Source organism: Callorhinchus milii, unplaced genomic scaffold, assembly GCF_018977255.1.
Source record: "Callorhinchus milii isolate IMCB2004 unplaced genomic scaffold, IMCB_Cmil_1.0 Scaffold4, whole genome shotgun sequence".
Taxonomy (NCBI): Eukaryota; Metazoa; Chordata; class Chondrichthyes; order Chimaeriformes; family Callorhinchidae; genus Callorhinchus; species Callorhinchus milii.
The window spans coordinates 7,184,157-7,203,890 of record NW_024704745.1 but is presented as its reverse complement, the minus strand read 5'-3'; the positions used below and the strand labels follow the sequence as shown (position 1 = coordinate 7,203,890).

General features: G+C 50.5%; 2 protein-coding genes across 4 annotated transcripts in view; one reads left to right on the top strand and one right to left on the bottom strand.

Annotated features, from left to right (window-relative positions):
• Positions 1-641: 641 nt before the first annotated feature.
• On the top strand, positions 642-4,625 carry wdr4 (WD repeat domain 4). Its single transcript, XM_042334555.1, has 8 exons — positions 642-722; positions 815-927; positions 1,628-1,688; positions 2,770-2,865; positions 3,009-3,076; positions 3,372-3,555; positions 3,800-3,869; positions 4,088-4,625. Exons 1-8 carry the CDS (start codon positions 708-710, stop codon positions 4,267-4,269), a joined length of 789 nt encoding a protein of 262 aa, XP_042190489.1. The 5' UTR covers positions 642-707; the 3' UTR covers positions 4,270-4,625.
• A 612-nt stretch (positions 4,626-5,237) lies between these two features.
• The window catches only part of LOC103185177 (high affinity cGMP-specific 3',5'-cyclic phosphodiesterase 9A), a 54,634-nt gene continuing 40,137 nt past the window's right edge, over positions 5,238-19,734 (bottom strand). For 2 of the 3 annotated variants that reach the window (XM_042334552.1, XM_042334554.1), the window contains 12 exons: positions 17,435-17,489; positions 15,525-15,599; positions 15,095-15,181; positions 14,148-14,252; positions 13,351-13,433; positions 12,439-12,595; positions 10,998-11,111; positions 10,358-10,462; positions 10,085-10,213; positions 9,333-9,428; positions 9,002-9,072; positions 5,238-7,332 (listed from right to left, as the gene is read on the bottom strand). In XM_042334552.1, coding sequence (XP_042190486.1) covers positions 9,022-9,072; positions 9,333-9,428; positions 10,085-10,213; positions 10,358-10,462; positions 10,998-11,111; positions 12,439-12,595; positions 13,351-13,433; positions 14,148-14,252; positions 15,095-15,181; positions 15,525-15,599; positions 17,435-17,489 — 1,057 coding nt within the window. In that variant the 3' untranslated portion in view covers positions 5,238-7,332; positions 9,002-9,021. Of the gene's footprint in view, positions 7,333-9,001; positions 9,136-9,332; positions 9,429-10,084; positions 10,214-10,357; positions 10,463-10,997; positions 11,112-12,438; positions 12,596-13,350; positions 13,434-14,147; positions 14,253-15,094; positions 15,182-15,524; positions 15,600-17,434; positions 17,490-19,734 lie in introns of those variants that run through there. The other variant, XM_042334553.1, reaches the window with a different exon arrangement.

Sequence of the window (19,734 nt, the reverse complement as noted above, 5' to 3'; positions counted from 1 at the left end):
AACTTATTGCATCTTGAAGACGTCTCAAAGCGCTTCCGAAATTTGGCAGCCAATTACGCACGGCAGTGTCCCACAGTCGTGGATTGAGTGACCAAATTATAATAATTATTGTTTTGAAGGATTACCCCCGAAAAAGCGAACTGGCATTGCATTTTAATTTTGCATGGGATACCGAGGAACGTAGTTTACCAGTACGTGGAATGCTCTGCCAAGCAAGGTGGTAAAAGCCGAGTGCACTTTCGGTTTCAAGAGGGAATTAGAGGCGCATGAAAGGTTCTGGGGATGGGCATGACAGCTGGTGCAGTCTCCATGAGCCAAATAGCCTCTTTCTGCACATAAATATCTAGGATTCTCTGACTGGGAAACGAGAAGCTTGAGGTGGGCAAATCCAACTGCTCTGAAACCCCAGCGAGCCAGACTAATGAGGGAGGTGTGTGATAAGGCTGGAGTGGATGATGGGGGAGGGATGTGATGGAAAGTGAGTGGGGTGTGATGGGTGGGGTGGTAACATGAGTCAGTGTTAGATATCAGGACTGTGCAGTAAACTCTAGTTGGTTGCTTTCAGGACAGCAGCCCGGAGATGTACGTCATTGGCCATTCCCCAGGCAGAGGACAGGGTCCTGTTGGCCGACAAATCCGGGGATATTTACAGCTTCTCCATCCACCAGCCTCAGGAGGCCGGACACCTGCAGCTCGGGCACCTCTCCATGTTACTGGCCGTGGTGAGTCAGTCAGTCAGTCAGTTCAGCCTTCACTTGCTCTTGCTCTCTCCCAAGCTCATGCTCGCTCTTGCTCACACTCTCATTGGTTTCAGGCTGTGAGCCCGGATGATCGCTATCTGGTGACCTCGGACCGAGATGAAAAGATTCGCGTCAGTTTTCTGGAGAAGCCACACGTGATCGAGGCGTTCTGTCTGGGACACAGCGAGTGCGTTTATCTGCTTTATTCAGGGTGTAACAGTCAGCCACAACAACAACTTGCATTTATATAGCGCCCTTCACGCGAGGTAGGGTCCCCGAGCCATAGCTGGTAGCCATAGTTACCAGCTTTGGCTCAGTTGGTCTCTGAGGTAGAAGGTTGTGGGTTCGAGCCCCACATGGGGATTGCAATTCACGAAGTCTATCCTTCAGATGAGATGTTAAACCAAGTCCCCCACCTGCCTGTTCAGGTGGACATTAAATATCCCGTGGCACTATTCGAAAAGATAAGGGAGTTTCTCTCTCCCGGTGTCCTGGTGAACACTCAACCCCCAGATATGCGAAAGGTGTAATATAAAATGTAAAGATTACTATTATTATTAATAGCAGCTCTACTGAAAGTGTAATAGCTCCCCTATAGTGAGGGACGTAATAGGGTCTCATACTAGTCCACAATGAAAAGTGGGGGGACCTGCGAGGTGGGGAGGGGTCTGAGTGGAGCAGTGGTCATTCTGATTGAACTGGGCGTGAAGGGCGGAGGGTTGTGGTTAAGCTGTGAGTGTAATTGGGGTGGTTGAGGTGTGTGGGTGGGGTGGTGGGGTTGAGCTATGTGTGGGTGGGGGGTGGTTGAGTGTGTTTGTGTGTGGTGGGGAGATAGGTGTGGGAGTTGGGCTGTGCCCTCTGTGGCTGAATTTATTGTTTCTCTACAGGTTTGTCAGTGAGCTCTTCATTCCTCCTAACCATCCTCAGCTTCTTGTGTCTGGCTCTGGGGTAGGTACGAAACACACAGCCACTACACTTCACAGTATGTGCAGGGCAGCACGTTGAGATGCCTTCTTGACGTGAAATGATCCGTATGAAATAATATTAAAGAATACAACATATATTAATATAGCACCTTAATCGAATGTGGGTTGCTTATGTGTATGTGTTTGTCTGTGTGTGCTTTTGCGTGTGTGCATTTCTGCGCTGTGTGTAGTGTACACATCCATGCCATGACCCGCTCTGTCATCCCCCCTCCGCAACATCGCTGGCTACGCCACTATCTTACACTGCAGGCCGCCGAGACCCTCATACACGTATTCATAACCTATAGGCTCGGTTACGCAAATTCCCTGTTTGTCCGCATCCCAAATCCTCTCACCATAGGCTACAGAACATCCAGAACTCTGCAGCCATGTCCTCTGCCACACCAGGCTCCACGCCCGACTCCACTGGCTTCCAATCACACCCCATCCTTGCCCGAATCCACTGGCTTTCCATCACACAGAGGATACAGTTCAAGATCCTGGTCCTCCTTCAAAGCCCTCCATCGTCTTGCTCCCCTCTACGTCTGGAACCTTCTAATCCTCTACCAACCTGCCCGCTCCCTTGACTCTGCCTGTCCACGTCCCTCCGCCCGCCCCACCATTGGCGGACGGGCCTTCAGCCTCTCTGCCCCCACACTTTGGAACTCCATCCCACAGTCCCTTCGCCTTGCTCCCTTCCTTGCCTCCCATCAAGGCACATCTCAAGTCCCTCCTCTTCAACTGCATCTTCGGTCACCCTCCTACCCCTACCCTCCCTGTCCTCCACCCCTCCTGATCCCAATTCACTGCTTGAGTCCAAATCCCTGACTGTCCAGTACGTTGGGACGTCCTCCCGACATGAAAGGCACCGTGTAAAATGTAATTTGTTGTGTGTGTGGGATGGGTGTGCTTGTGTACGTATGTGTACGTGTACACTGTGCCTGTGTGTACGTGTGCCTGCCTGCTACATGTCTGTGTGTGGTAGCTACTTGGTGCTGCCCAGGTTTGTGTGTATGAAAGCAATGCTGTACAAGTGCTGATTCTCTGAGTTGTCTCCCTTGCAGGACGGAACCCTGAGGCTGTGGGACTTTACTCGAGGGAAGGAGCTGCACTGCTGTGACCTTCGCAGCCTCGAGCCTTGGTGCCGTGGAAATGAAGAGGTGCATTTACAATGGGTCTGACTGGGAATTACAGGGCAATGACTGGGTGTGAAACTGGGAGTTACAGTGACTGGGAGTTAGGCTGGTGGTGGTGCGAATGTTGCTGGTGTGTGTAAGTACTGACGTTGCTGTGTGCATTGCAGAGGCAGGTGGCAGTGGTGAGGATCACACACAGTTTGCAGGGGGATTACTTGGCAGTGCTGTGTGATAAGTAAGTGTTGCTGCACCCACTCCTCATCAATATAATATTGATGATTGTTACCTCTGATACGGTGTCCTACAGGTCAGGAGGATGTTTCATAGCGCTTCATAGGATTCACTGTGAAGTTGAGTGTCTCTTATTTTTTGGGCGACATTTGAGAGTTCAGTGCTGGTGGGGGAGAGGGCGAGCTGGGAGAGGGCAGGCTGGGGAGAGGGAGGGGTTGGGGAGAGGCAGTGGTTGGGAGAGCGCGGGGCTGGGGTTGGGAAGAGGGTGAGGCTCTGGCCTGTGCTGACCCTGTGCTCAGTTTCTCTGCAGTCCATCTTGTGAGGTTGGACGTGGATTCCCAGCAGCTGGTACACGAGGAGACGCTGGTGCTGGAGCCGAAGGTCTGGGACGTGTCATTTGACGAGTCGGCTCGACTCTGGGTCCTTCACCGAGACCAAGAGCAGCCGGTCACACTGTACACAGCCCGGGGGGCTCGCTGGCAGGTCAGTCACTGTGCACAGCCCAGGGGGCTCGCTGGCAGGTCAGTCACTGTGCACAGCCCGGGGGGCTCGCTGGCAGGTCAGTCACTGGAGATCTCGGTGGAGGAGCTGTCTCTTGTTGGGGTTCCTGGTGGGAGGGTGGCCCTTACCTGGGGGGATGATCTTGGTGGGGTGGGGGGATGTTGGGGAGTAATCTGAGGTCAGGGGGTGTATAATCTTGTAACTCAGTTTCTTTTTATTTTAACAGAAAATCACAGAAGATACAGATTTAGAGAGATTGTCAGACACTGTGCGCACACACTGGGAGTTGTTCCAGGGTAAGCCCCTTCCCACCCGTCCACTCCCCTCCCCAACCTGCCCTTCCCCACTCAGCACCTTTCCAGCCCTATTCTCTCCCCGGCTGTCTCCCCGGGCCCCTGCTCTCTCCCCAGGGGCCCTGCTTGCATGAACTTCCCTGAATGCCTGGGTTTGATTTGTATCTGCGGCGTGCTCACCATTCCTGTTTTAATCCGCTGCCTTGACTTGCTGTGAGCAGGCAGGGTGAACGCTGTCAGCTGCTGCACGAACCTCTACAAAGTGACCTTGGATAATGTGGCCAAGTACAAGCAGAGAAAGGAGCAGCGATTGAAGGAGCGAGGGAATGGGTTGGCGCCCGAGGAGGACAAGAGGAGACGAGTGGAAGGGGTCAGAGAGGCAGTGGGGGACAGCTCGTCCTGACAATGCTGACTAAGCCGCTGAGGCACTGCGGAGTGACTGCAGGCTGGAACTTTCAGACACTGAGCTAGTGTTAATGAGACAATCCCATTCCTCGCCGGGATGTTTTTACGGTTCTTGGTGGGAACGATGTCATGGGAAGCCCTGGCTTTAATTTGATGTAGCCCCTTATCACGTCTTCAAGACATCTCAAAGCGCTTCACAATATACTGTAGAGTGAATCAACTATATTTTGTGGGTGAAACAACAGCCAATTGCGCACGACAGCGTCCCACAAATGTGGATTGAGTGACCAAATGTTTTTNGAAGGGGTTACATAGTGACTTCCTGGAGCAGAAATAAAGTGATGTTATTTTATAGACTCTCGTGCTGCCTTTCCACACTTACATCCTTGGTCTCCAAACCAGTTGGAAGAGAGGTTCATCCACGGTAACTGGACAGAGTGGTGGGTCATTTTCCTTAAGCCTGTCGGAGGAATTATTCCTTGGTGATAGATGGGATGTTTAGTCCTTGGTAACAAGGAGGGTGGGAATTTGTCCTCTTAGTCCCAGGAGCAGTTTACTCCTCAGCAATTAGATTATTGGTGGAGTTAGTCCTTTATAACTACAGTAATTCATGCATTTGATGTGGCATATTTTGGAAGGATCTCAAAGAGCTTCACAGGATATACTGGAAAGTGTAGTTGGTGTATTTTGTAGGTGAATGCAGTAATCAGTTTGTTCAACAACAACAAATTGCATTTATACAGTGCCTTTTTCGTCAGGAGGACGTCCCAAGGCGTTGGGACAATGAGGGGTTTGCTTCTGAGCTGCAGATTTGTGATCAGGTGGGAAAATGACTGAAGGTACAGTCGAAAAGGTCTTCAGACTGGCCTTGAAGGAGGCAAGGGAGGGGGCAAGAGGTCAGGGCTCCGGGATGGAGTTCCAGAGGGCGGGGGCAGAAAGGCTGAAGCCCTGACTGCCAATGGTGGGGTGGGCAGAGCAGTGCCCGTCGAGAGGAGGGAGTCAACAAGTTGGTGATAGGTCACAGAGGTAGGGAGGATTAGAGTGGAGGTGACCAGAAAGATCTTGAACTCGATCCTCTGGGGGATGGGAAGCCGGTGAAGGATGGGTGTGATCGGCTCACAAAGCTTAGTGCGGGAGCCAGGCTAATCCAGACGAGGGTTGGGGGTGGGAATAAATCTGGTAATTAAACACGGGGATGGTGATTGGTGAGGAGCTGTGGATGGGGGGAATCCTCGAGCTTCAGAGGAGGAATTAGTCCTGGTGAGTTAGTCAACAACAACAACTTGCATTTAGCTAGTGCCCTTTACTGCATCTATGAATCTGGTAGCGTCCTGGAACGCTTGTCCTCATTAATCACACAGGGCAGTAAGGTTTCCTCCTAACTGGGGGAGGGTGAAATGGCTGAATTGAGGAAACAAATGGAAGATTGTTCAAAATTCACAATTTATTTTTATATTTTTACTATTTTATAAAGTTAATCTGATTTTTGTTCTGAAAATCAAAGTCTCGTATTTCAAAAAAAATCTGAAACCGAGGTCAGACAGAGGGCCACAGTCCCATCTGTCTGTTTTACGTCTTTAAACCTTCAATTTTAAGAGATAAAATTCTAAAATTTACCCAATATTGAAGCTGTTTTTTCTACAGTTATTGAAAACTGGCCAACAAATTAATTGACATTTTTTTAATCTGCCAGGTGTCTGACATACTAACCTATCATCAACTAGGTTAAAAGTATCCAAACTAGACAGTATTCCACATGTGTATATACGTCACTAACACATGGAAATCTCCTTGTGTCTGGAATAGTTTTGTTTTTGGCCATTTTATAATTGAATAATATTTCTGAGGCTGAGACTGGGTAGAATTCTGGGCTTCAGATCACAGCGAGGAATCCTGACCCAGAATGATGGAGGGTCAAGGCAGCTTTCCCTCCGCTCATAAAGCAAATAATTTATAATATACGTGGCTTGCACCAGCCACTAAACAACACCTTCCTAAATCAAGTAAATTCAGCTCAATATTTCAATCGGTCAGCTCTCATTGCCTGGACATTCCCGCTCCAGGGTCCAGTCAGTCCACTTCCCTGGATTCAGTAACAATCAAAGCTGCGGCAGGAAAACATAAATCAATAAAACGTAGGAATGAGAGACGAAACGAGCTTCTCAACCCGTGTTCAGGGCTCTGCCTGCTCTCCAGCCTGCGTATGCTCCCACATAGCGGTCAGGGCGACAGCTGGTCTTTGCCCTATGAGACAAGGCTTCCATTAGCCACAGGTCCATTACCGTGTTGAACGTGTGTGGACATCAGGGGCTTCGCTGTATGACCAATATCCTGGTGCTTTATCTTCACCCACAAAGAGGGGTGGGGGGGGAGGAGAAGAGCCAGCCCTGGCCCTAAACTACAGCAGAGGAGGGAGAAAATTAAAACAAATTGTGGATTAGAAAGTCTGCGAATTCTCATGTAAATCAATCTGTGAGACCTCACATTTCCCGGGGACTGTCCCTGACACAGTCACAGGAAGCAGATCCACTAAAGATATACCCCTCCCGGCAGCTCAGAGCCAGGCTCAACATCACTGAGCTCCAAGTAACAAGTTAAAAGCCATAGAATTATACAACTGGAATAGCAACATTCTTAAAAATGCACCGAGTTTAGACAGAGCACAACCCCTGCCCCCACAGGTCAAAGTTTCAATTTAAAAAAAAATACAAATTGGAAAAAGATTGCAAGTGAATTCCCTCCCCCACCCCCACACCAGGGTCAGCGAGGAGGAGGACAAACACAGCCACTACCCACTTTACTGACTCCTCTTTCAAAGCACCGCCACAAACCGGGCAAAGAGGTAATATCTTCTCGTCGGCTTTTGTAAAAATCTCTCACAATCGTTGCACAAGTTATAAAAAACACCAAATCCAATGGGTGAGGTTCTTGCCCGAACGATCCCAATTCCAATCCCAATCCCGGCCTCAATACAGCAAATCCAGGATCTCGAGCGGTTTGGGAATTTGTTCCCATGACAAGTCTCCAGATAAAGTGTTGTCACAGTGACATCGGGCAGCGTCTGTGGAAGACATGAGATTGTTTTACACAGACTGTAACAAACATCTGCTGTCTAAACCCATCACATCACTCCCAGGATCAATTTTCTTACACTCTTGCCTGTACATGCGTTCCTCACACACAGACACAACAAATAACATTTGTAGACCACCGTTCACGTCAGGAGGATGTCCCAAGGCACTGGACAGTCAGGGATTTGGACCTCAGCTGGGGTTTGGATTCAGGAGGGGTGGGCAGGGAGGATAGGGGTAGAAAGGTGGCCGAAGTCGCGGTCAAGAGGAGGGTCTTGAGACGTGCTTTGAAGGAGGCAGGGGAGGGAGCGAGGCAAAGGAAAAGTGGGATGGAGTTCCAGAATGTGGGAACAGAGAAGCTGAAGGCAATGGTGACCGCAATGGTGGGATGAGCCGGGCGGGGCACGGGAGCAGCCCAGAGCATGCTGAGCGGAGAGGATTATATGGGATTAGCAGGTCACAGAGGAAGAGGCAAGACCATCGAGGGCTTTGAAGGCGAGGATGAGGATTTTGAACTCTATCCTCTGGGCAATGGGAAGCCAGTGGAGCCGGGCAAGGGTGGGGTTGATAGGGTCACAGAGCCTGGTGCAGGAGAGGATATGAGCTGCAGAATTCTGGATGATCTGCAGCTTGTGGAGGCCGACAAGCAGGGAGTAGGCAAAGTCGAGTCTAGATGTAATGAACACATGGATGAGGATTTTGGTGGCCTGAGGAGTTGAAGCAGTGGCGGAGCTGGGTGATGTTGCGGAGGTGGGGGAAGGCTGCGCGGGTCATGGCACGGATGGGGGGTTGGAAAGGACAGTTGAGGGACAAAGAAGATGCCAAGGTTCCAGACTGGCTCAGTGAGCTGGAGTGTGCATCCATGGATGGTGATGCTGTCAGTGCCTGAGGTGTGAAGGCACTGACGGGAGCCAATCAGGAGAGCCTCGGTCTTGTTGATGTTCAACTGGAGAAAGTTAGCCCTCATCCAGGACTTGATGTCCGACAGACATTCTGTGGTCCTGGAACCAAGGATGGAGGCAGAGAGATAGAGTTGGATGCCATCTGCACACACGTGGAAGTTGACCCCATGTCTTTGGATGATGTCACCAAGAGAGAGCATGTTGATGTTGAAGAGAGAGGAACAAGGACAGAGCCCTGAGGAATGGTGAACGAGATAATGCGGGGGCTGGAGGAGAAGCCATTTGTGGAGACAAAGTGGAGATGGTGTGAGAGGTAGCATCTGAACCAGTGAAGGACTGGGAGAGGCATTGGAGGAGGATAGAGTGGTCAATGGTATCCAAGACAGCAGAGAGGTCAAGGAAGATGAGGAGGCAGAGGAAGCCCTGGTCACAGATGGACAAAGTGTAATTTGTCCCTTTGACAGGCTGTTTCTGTGCTATGGGCAGTGGAACAACTCGCTCAGTTTGCCCAGCCACTCCTGTCTGGCTTGGTCCTGCTCTTCTTTTACGAAGCCTCCTGGTTCCCATGGCACACGCCTGCTCACATCTGACTTACCTCACGGATGAACTTACACGCACACACACAGGTGTGCTTACCTCACACACACACACACAGGTGTGCTTACCTCACACACACACACACACATGTGCTTACCTCACACACACATGTGCTTACCTCACACACACATGTGCTTACCTCACACACACATGTGCTTACCTCACACAGATGGTTTCTGTTCACTTCTTTTTGCTCCCAAGAGCCAGCGTTTCATTTTTCTTCTTTTGGACCTGACGGCAAACAGGCATTTAGCTTCTGTCCCTTCCTGTCGCTCTCACGTCCGTGTTAGGTCTCTGAGGTGGGGAGAGTGTGAGGGGGAGAAATGTGGGTGTGGGGGCTGGATGCGGAGGGGTGTGGGAGGGATGAGGGGGTGTGAATCAAGGTGCGACGTGATTGGGGAATATTTGTGTGGGTGGGGAGTGACTTGTGGGGCTGAGCAAGGGATAATGACTTGTGATGGGTGTTGGGGGAGGCTCTTTCATGTTATTACCTCGTTCATGGCATCGTCAATCTGCTTTAACTCCTCGTAACGATCCCGTGAGTCACGCAGAGGCTGAACCATCACCTCTTCTATCTGAGGGAAGATCTGAGAGAGAGGAGACCCTGTGAGACAGAGACTCAGAGAGAGACTCAGAGAGAGAGAGAGAGAGAGAGAGAGACTGAGAGAGAGACTGTGAGCAGAGACTAAGAGGACATCTGTGAGTCTGTGAGAGATCTGGAGACAACTATTTGCACTTATTTAGTGCCCTTCATGCTGGACGGTGTCCTGAAGTGCTTCTCCAAGACACTGTTAGAGAGAGATGATTGTGAGACCAAGAGGTTGGCGGTGAGTGTGTGAGACAGAGAGACAGACAGAAAGAGAGACAGATATATATAGAGAGAGATATTGTGAGACTGAGAGACAGGGAGACTAGGAGAGATAGTGAGACTGGAAAGGGGAGGGAGAGAAACTGGGAAAGACTGACTCACAGAGACTTGGAAAAATTGAGAATGACTTGGGAGAGATGGACTGTGCCTGTGAGACTGAGAATGCAATGTAAAAGGTTGGGGAGTAAGCAAATGTGTGTGAGAGCATTAGTGTGTGAGTGTGAATAAGTGTGTGAGTTAGTGTGACACACGTCTGTGTTGCAAGTGTGTGATTGTGTGAGCAAAGTGTCCCTGTAGAAGTGTGAGTGAGTTTGCAGAGCGGTGAGCATGTGTGAATGCAGTGTGTCTGCCGCCATCGCACAGCCCAGTTCTTACCTTCATCACTGCCTCGAACAGCGGGATCAGCACGAACTTGATGAATCCAATCTGTGCCGTGGGTTTGGTCACTTTGTCTCGGTCCATGAACGGAGCCACAGGCAGTCCCTCCAGTTTCTCCCGGTCACTCTGTCGGTCACACGGCAACACCGAGCGGTCAGTCAGTCACACAGTAACACTGAGAGTCAGTCAGTCGGTCAGTCAGTCAGTCAGATAGGCAGCACAGTATTGTGGATACTAATATGTTTGTGAGGGGGTCACGGGCTGACTGACCTGAATGAAATACTCCTCCAGTAAACAGTCCACCCAGGGCTCCGCTACCTCCATTGGCCTCACCTCATTAGAGATGTCACAGCATTTAATCAGCACCATCTTCAGCTACAGGCCAAAGGACATGGGTCAGTGAGAGAGCATGGCGGAGCAGGGGGAATAACAGGGATACGAGCAGATAAAGGGGGTAAATGGGGTGCAACTGGGTCAGGGGGTAAAGGGGATACAGGATAAAGGGGATAGGGGGTAAATAGCAAAGGGGGTAAATGGGGTACACGGGGGCAGGGGTACGAGGGGTAAAGAGGGTATGGGGTACGAGGGTGTAAAGGGTGTACAAGGATTTAAAGGGGGTACAGGGGGTAAAGGGAGTATGAGGAGTAAAGGGGGTACAAGGGTGTAAAGGGTGTATGAGGCTGTAAAGGGTGTACAGGGGTAAAAGGAGTACGAGGGGTAAAGGGAGTACGAGGGGTAAAGAGGGTACGAGGGGTAAAGAGGGTACGAGGGGTAAAGAGGGTACGAGGGGTAAAGAGGGTACGAGGGGTAAAGAGGGTACGAGGGGTAAAGAGGGTACGAGGGGTAAAGAGGGTACGAGGGTTACGAGGGGGTGCGGGGAGGTTAAAGAGGTACGAGTGGTCAGACTCACACAGGTCACGTGCTCCTCGTTGCTGAAATCAAAGTTGTCGGCTTTCTGTTTGAAGAGATCGAGAATCTCACCGTGTCTCGCCATATCGGTGGCCAGGATCAGTGCAATCACCCCCTGGAATACAGTCAGTGATCACCTCACAACCCAGAAGCACTGTTCTCCATCATTCATCACCTCCCTCTCCCCCCACAACAACAAGCTGCCCTCCATCACTTCAAATGCAGAGTGGAAGAGGTCCTAGAATTCTTTGCGTCAAAGATTTAAAATATCCCTTCGGCTACATCTTCCTCCTCCTGCCCTATGTCTCCTTCCGCACCCCCCCAGACCATATACCACCCCCCTACTTCCACTACGGCCCCTACCATTGCCCTCCCTACAATCCTTTGCCTCGATTACTCCCACCTCCCTCTCAACCACCATCTCACAGATGAAGCCCACCATCTGCTGCCTCAACCCCACCCACCCCCCGCCTAAATGCTGGTCACCCAACTCCCCCTCCTACCCACCCCCCCCATCCACACGGTGGCCAACACAGTCAACCAGTTGCTCTCCTCGAGTTCTGTTCCTCTCCGCCTTAAAACCGCCGTCATCGCTCCCTTCCTCAAAAGAAACACCCTTGATCCCTCATACATTATGAATTACTGTCCCACTTCCAACCTAATCTTCCTTGCCAAAGCTCGGGTTCTCGTTGTTAACCAACTTTGCTCACACCACCATATTGCCTGCCTCCGACCGACCATACCTTACCCAAAGCCGAAACCCTCATCCATGCGTTCGTCACCTCCCACCTCAACTATTCCGATGCCCTCCTCGCCAATCTCCCCAGCTCCACCATCCACAAAATCTAGTTAATCCAGAACTCTGCCGCCCGGATATTCACCCGCACTACACTCCGTACCCCCATCACAAAAGCTCTAGCCAGGCTCAACTGGCTTCCTATCACAAAACGGATCGATTTCAAGATCCTCCCTCACACTCCCTTTTCAAATCCCTTGATGCTCTGGCACCTCTCTACCTTTCTGACCTGTTTATTCCCCACCCCACAACTGTCTCTGCTCGACTGGCTTCGGGCCTTCTGCATATCCCTCGTGCCCTCTGTTTCAGCCATTGCACCCCAAAACTCTGGAACACTCTCCCTCAAACCCTCCGCCTTATCCCTTCCTTCCCCATCTTCAGCTCTCACCTGAAGACTTTCCTTTTCGACCGTGCCTACAGTAACCGCCCCCTCCCCTGGCAGTCACTGAGGGACAGACACTGGAGGTAAGGAGAGGATCTAATCTGAACTCACTCCGAAAGCGCTGTGAGCCCCTGCCCGTACGCACACACACGCACAAACACACTCTCACACACACACACACACACACTCACAAACACTCACACACCACAAATACACCCAAACACACACACAAACACTCTCACACACGCTCACACACACACTCACCTGCCGGATCTGTTTGAAGGCTTCGCTGTCGATGTTGGAGAAGATATTACGTTCGGGCTGGGAGTAGATCTCGAAGGCGATGGCACAGTGATGATTCTCCAGGGGAGAGATGTCATTGTAGCGCACAGCCAACTCCGTCCGCGCATTGATCTGATACCTGCACAGAGAGAGAGCATCATCACATACCCAGACCAGGTACACACAGCAGGTACACACACAGCAGGTACACACAACAACAACAAAATGACATTTTAAAGCTCATTTCACGTTGGGAGGACATCCGAAGACGCCGAGCAGTCACGGATCAGGATTGAAGAGTCGATGGAGATGAAATGGTGATCAGAGATGGCTTTGTCTATGATCGTGACATCTGAGTCACTGAGGCCCCGGGTGATCACCAGGCCGAGTGGGCGGCCGTGAACGTGGGTGGCAGAGTGGATGTGGAGGGAGAGGTTGTGAGAGGAGAGAAGTCCGAGGAGATAGAGCAGGAGGGTGTGAACTGAAGGTTGAAGTCGCCGAGGATGAGGAGGCATTCAGAACAGAGGCAGAGGGAAGCTAGGAGGGTGGAGACTTCAAAGATGAAGTCGGGGGAGGTTTTGGGGGAGCGGTAAATGAGGAGAATTTTGAGGGAATGATTGGAGGGATGGTTGAGTGTAAGGTGCTCGAATGAGGGGAATGAGCCAGAGGAGTCACAGCAGTTGGGATGTGGGGTATGGTGTGTGGTATAGCCGGGTGGAGTGGCCTCAGATACACACACCTAGAGCAGGTTCACACAGCAGATATACACACAGCAGGTACACACAGCAGGTACACATATAGTAGACACACACAGCAGATACACACACAGTCGGTACACACAGCCGGTACACACACAGCCGATACACACAGGCAGAGTGATGATGCTCAACTCACGTGTTGTTGTAACCGGGATGGTCCAAGTCATGGCACACGGCAGCGCTCATCAATATCAGCACATCAATTTGTGTGAACTTCTCCTGAAAGTGATCAGTGTTCAGTCACGCACCACGACACATACACACTAACACACACCCGGACACACACATCCGGGCACACCGCCCCCCTAACTCACACCCCCCCGACACACACACCCCCGACAAACACCCCGATACACACTCACACACCCTGACATACATACACACACTCGACATACACACATACACACACACACACTCCGACACACACTCACCCCAACACACACGACACATACACACACACCCACACACATGCACACACCCCAATACACACGCACACACCCCGATACACAAGCACACACCCCCCGACACACATGCACACAGCTCCCAACACACACCCGCACACACCTCGACACACCCCGACTCACATGCACACACCCCGACACACAGGCACACACCCCCCCGACACCTCCTGCCAACACACTCATCCCTCCGACACACCCCCACACCCTCCCAACACAGACACACACCCCGACACATACACCCCCACACACACTCACACACACCCCGACACACACACACACATCCCGACACACCCCCCCCCGAGACTCACACATACCCCGACACACACATCCCTCCCGACACACACACATACACCCCCGACACACACACACACCCCCGACACACATACCTCAAACACACACCCACAAACACACACACCCTGAACACACACATACACACACACCCTTCTCCCCCCCACCCCACCCCTAAACTGACCTGCAGGCTGCACAGGGCGATCATACTGTACATCATCTGAGTCACACAGAAACAGTGGCGAAAGTTGTGAAATGGATTTTGCCGGTAATTGTCATGGATACAGAGCTTGAGAGAGAGAAACAGTGTGAACAGACAATAATAATCCTTGCATATGATACAGCGCCTTATCAAGTGAATTGACTGTATACTTTGTGGGCGAAATGGGGCAGCCAATTGCACTCAGCAGTCTCCCACAAACAGTCATGAATTGAGTGACCAATTTATTATCTTTTTTTTAATAAAGGGATTATTACCCCCGGAAAGGTGATCTGCCAATCGACTGATAACCAAGTCCTACTTACTTCTAGGTAAACAGAGGGGTTTGGAGTAAAGAAACTTGCCCAACATTTCACCCTGCCCGGGAATTGAACCCAGGTACTCTCGCTTACGAGACCACCAAACTACAGGTGAGGGCGGGAAGGGGAGTGCGGGAGGGGGTGGGGAGAAGGGCAACTTTTTCTTGTTTATCATTAACTGGATGAAAACTTGGAATTAGCATTTTATGTTATATTACAAAAATATAGGGGTGTTTCAAACAGCCAGGAGATAACTTGGAAATGTACTGCGACCGTTTGGTAAACTTCCCCTATCATTTCCTTATTAGTGGGAACACTGCGAGTTGAGAAAAAACTAGGACATGATGTGGACACCCTCACAATCACCCACAAACACTCTCATCCTCACACATACGCACCCTCACCCCCACTCAAACACACACCCTCACCCCTCTACACACCACCCTCACCCCTGCCCCCCCCCTCACCCCCACACATTCACTCTCACACACATCCTCACCCCCATCACCCACCCCAGTCCCTGCCCAGCCAATGCCCTGTGACTGTCTGTGTCTGTGCTGTAGTGACTGAGATCCTCTCGCAGCGAGGAGGGGGAGTTGCTGTGCACTTTACCAGCCAGCGTTTCAGAGTGATGGGGTTGATGTTGAAATCTTTAACCAGACCCAGGTCATGGTACATGTGCTCCAGGCAGCTCAGCATCTGTGCCCACAAAGAGAGGGTCAGTGTAACAACCTCACACACAGCTCACCCCACCCCATCCACCCCTTCGCAACCTCACTCCCCCACCCCCCCACACACACCCCACTCTCACATCCCTCATCCACCCCTCCACCAACCCCCACATGCCCCACCCTCACCCCCTACATCCCCACCCCCACACAAACCCCCCACACCCCACCCGCATGCCCCTCACCCCCCAGCACACATCCTCACCTCCCTTACCCCCACCCTTAAACCTAACCCCCTCGCCCTCATCCTCACCTCCCCCCTCACCCCCACCCCACCGCCTCCCTCACCCCCACACCCGCCTATGCACTGTTACCTCGTTGGCTTCCCATTGCCAGGCATCGAAGGTGGGTTTCTTCAGAGCGTCGATGGTCTCCTGGGACAGCAGGTACTGCACACAGAGAGAAAACTTACTGACCACGTATGCTGTGTGTGTGCCAACAGGGACAGCGTGTGACAGTGTGTGCAATCTGTGTGCCAACAGTGACAGTGTGTGCCGTGTGTGTGCCAATAGTGACAGTGTGTGCCGTGTGTGTGCCAATAGTGACAGTGTGTGCCGTGTGTGTGCCAACAGTGAATGTGTGCCTTGTGTGTGCCAACAGTGACAGTGTGTGCCGTGTGTGTGCCAACAGTGAATGTGTGTGCCGTGTGTGTGCCAACAGTGACAGTGTGTGCCGTGTGTGTGCTAACAGTGACAGTGTGTGCCGTGTGTGTCCCAACAGTGACAGTGTGTGCCGTGTGTGTCCCAACAGTGACAGTGTGTGCCGTGTGTGTGCTAACAGTGACAGTGTGTGCCGTGTGTGTGCCAACAGTGACAGTGTGTGCTGTGTGTGTGCCAACAGTAACAGTGTGTGCCAACAGTGAGTGTGTGCCGTGTGTGTGCCAACAGTGACAGTGTGTGCCGCGTGTGTGCCAACAGTGACAGTGTGTGCCGCGTGTGTGCCAACAGTGACAGTGTGTGCCGTGTGTGTGCCAACAGTGACAGTGTGTGCCGTGTGTGTGCCAACAGTGACAGTGTGTGCCGTGTGTGTGCCAACAGTGACAGTGTGCTGTGTGTGTGCCATGTGTGTGTGTGCTAATAGTGAAATGCTCTGCTCTGAGATGCTGAGCAATGAGTCAACAAACAGCCATAGATCACATTCAGCATCTCCCTTAGTAAGTTCTACCCTTTCAATTGAGGAGAGAGGAGCTCAATAATTCATTTTTCCAGTGCTGGAATTGGCAGTGAAAGTTGAGAGCAGAGACAAGGAGAGGGAGGTGGGAAGTAATGGGGTCAGGGGGTTAAACTATACAAGATTTATCCGGCAATTAAAATTAGTACCAGGGTCTTGGCACCAAGAAAGACAACAACAACAACAAGATTCCATTTATAAAGCGCCTTTCACGTCAGGAGGACGTCCCAAGGCGCTGCACAGTTGGGTCATGACCCGAGCATTGGGGAAATGGTCAGGGTGAGCGGAGGGAAGGGAGGGAGCGAGGAGGGGGGAAATGGTCAGGGTGAGGGAGGGAAGGGAGGGAGCGAGGAGGGGGGAAATGGTAGGGGAGGGAAGGGAGGGAGCGAGGAGGGGGAAGAGAGTCGAGAGGGGAGGGGAGGGGACACCAATCACAGGGATAGTTATGAAGAGTTATTTACACTGGGGGTAAAAATTCAGAGGATTATAATAATAATAATAATCCTTGCATTTAATATAGCGCTTTTCACGTCTTCTCAACTGAATAGACTGTAAAATGAATTGACCGTTTATTTGTGGGTGAAACGCGGCAGCCAATTGCACACAGCAGTGTCCAACAAACAGTCATGGCCAATTTATTATTATTAATTATTATTATTTGGTTTTGGAGGGATTATTATTAGGCGTGTGGAGTAAGGAAACTTGCCCAAGGTTTCGCCCTCTGCCTGGAATTGAACCCGAGTGTCTCGCTTGCAAGGCGAGTGCTCTAACCACTGAGCTGCAGGACTCCACAGCGTGTGCCGTGTGTGTGCCAACAGTGACAGTGTGTGCTGTGTGTGTGCTAACGGTGACAGTGTGTGTCACGTGTTTGCTAACAGCGACCACATGTGTAATCTGCGTACCAACAGTGAGTGTGTTACGTGTGTGCCATGTGTGTGCTAACAGTGACAGCATTTGCCGTGTGTGCTAACAGTGACAACGTGTCCAGTCTGTGTGCTAACAGTGACAGCGTGTGCCGTGCGTGTGCTAACAGTGACGGGCATGGTGTTCTGACCTTCGGGTAGGACAGTACGTCACGGCGTGGATTCAGCTTCTTATCATCCAAGGAACTGTTGTTACAAAAAACAGTTAGCGATGCCAAACACAGAACACACACGGCAGCTACATACACAGAACACACATGCTAGCTACATACAGAGCAAACACGCTAACTACATACACAGAGCACACATGCCAGCTACATACACAGGGCACACACCCCGACTGACGCACATGCAAACGGAAGTCGCGGGTATGAACACACTCTCGTTGCCCTGCTTTTTATCATCCAGGAAACTTTTGTAAATGTTGTTGCAGACTGGGAGACTCCTACAAAGCAACACAGAGATACAAAGAAAGTAATGAGAGGTGCAAAATGGGAATATGAGAAAAAAAATTGCAAGGGATATCAAGGACAACGGTGAAAGGTTTTATAAATACATTAAGCAAAAGAGAGTGGTAAAGGGTAATCAGGGCCCATTAAAGACATGTAGGCGAGACTAAAATAATAATAATCTTGCATTTGATATCATGTCTTTGAGACGTTTCAAAGCGCTTCACAGAATATACTGCAAAGTGAATTGGCTGTACATTTTGTGGGCGAATGGACAAGAAGCAAATGGCAGGCTTGTTGAATGAATACTTTGCTTCCGTTTTCACAGTAGAGGAAGAGGACAAAATAGGGAACCTAAAAATAAGCCAAACTGAAGTACTAAATGGATTTAACATAAATTTAAAAAAAGTGATGGAGAAAATAATGGGCTCCGGGGCTAAAGATAGACAAATCTCCAGGACCTGATAGATTCCACCCCAGGGTATTAAAAGAAGTAGAAGAGGAAATTGTAGATGGGTTAGTCATAAGTGTCCAAAGCTCTCTATATTCGGGAATTTTGCCCTTGGATTGGAGAACTGCAAATGCCACTCCATTATTTAAGAAGGGAGAAGGTAACTACATACTGGAATCTCTCATCAGGGTCAGAATGAATGAGCACTTGGACAAGTATGAGCTAATCAAAGAGAGTCAGCGTGGATTTGTGAAAGGTAGGTCATGTCTGACGAATCATATTGAATTTTTTGAGAAGGTCACTAACATGGTGGTTAAGACAGTGTCCATGGATGTCGTCTACATGGACTTCCAGAAGACATTTGATAAGGTTATGCACAACAACAAATTACATTTGTAGACCACCTTTCACGTCAGGAGGATGTCCCAAGGCACTGGACAGTCAGGGATTTGGACCCGAGCTGGTGTTTGGGATTAGGAGGGGTGGGCAGGGAGGATAGGGGTAAGAAGGTGGCCGAAGTCGCGGTCAAAGAGGAGGGTCTTGAGACTTGCCTTGAAGAAGGCAGGGGAGGGGATGAGGTGAAGGGACTGTGGGATGGAGTTCCAGTGTGTGGGAACAGAGACTGAAGGCCCACCCGCCAACGGAGGGGCAGGCAAGGCGGGGGAAGTGAAGTACGCTGCAGCCCGCTGAGTGTAGGGAGTGGACAGGTTGGTAGGGCTGATAAGCCACAGAGTTAGGAGCACAGAAAATTGGGTAAATGGGAGCAGGAAGTTACAAAGGGCTTAGATGGATTAAGTGAGAGGGCAAAACTGTGGCAGATGGAATTCATTGTGGGGAAGTGTGAGGTCATTCACTGTGGATCCAAAAAGAGCAAATAAATGGCGAGAAACTTAGAACTGTGGAGGAGCAAAGGGATTTGGGTGTTCACGTACACAAACCACTAAAAACAAGCTGACAGGTACAAAAAGTTATCAAAAAGGCTAATAGGATGTTGGTCTTTATCTCAAGGGGGCTGGAATATAAAGGAGAGGAAATGATGCTTCAACCTTATAGAGCCTTGGTCAGACTCCATTTGGAGAACTGCATTCAGTTTTGGGGACCGCACCTCAGGAAGGATATATTGGCTCTGGAGAAGGTGCATTGCAGATTCACCAGAATTATACCAGGGCCTAAAGGGTTAAATTATGAGGACAGGTTGCATAAACATGGTCTCTATTCCCTTGAGTTAGAAGGTCGACGGGTTGATCTGATTGAGGTTTTTAAAATAATAAAGGGATTCGATAGGGTAGATACAGAGAAACTATTTCCACTGGTAGGGGAATCCAGAACAATAGGGCATAATCTTAAAATTAGAGTTAGGCCATTTAGGAGTGAAATCAGGCAGTTTTTCACACAAAGGGAGATGGAAATCTGTAACTCTCCCCCAAAAGGCTTGAGGTGGATAGATATTTGTTAAGTCAGGGTATTAAGGGATACGGGGCAAAGGCAGGTAATTGGACTTGAGGTACACATAGGCCATGATCTTATAGAA

Excerpts from the sequence above, each read along its gene's own strand:
- wdr4 (XM_042334555.1), top strand. Across the intron at positions 3,556-3,799 it reads CCCGGGGGGCTCGCTGGCAG|AAAATCACAGAAGATACAGA; the intron begins GTCAGTCACTGT and ends TTATTTTAACAG. Across the intron at positions 3,870-4,087 it reads ACACTGGGAGTTGTTCCAGG|GCAGGGTGAACGCTGTCAGC; the intron begins GTAAGCCCCTTC and ends TGCTGTGAGCAG.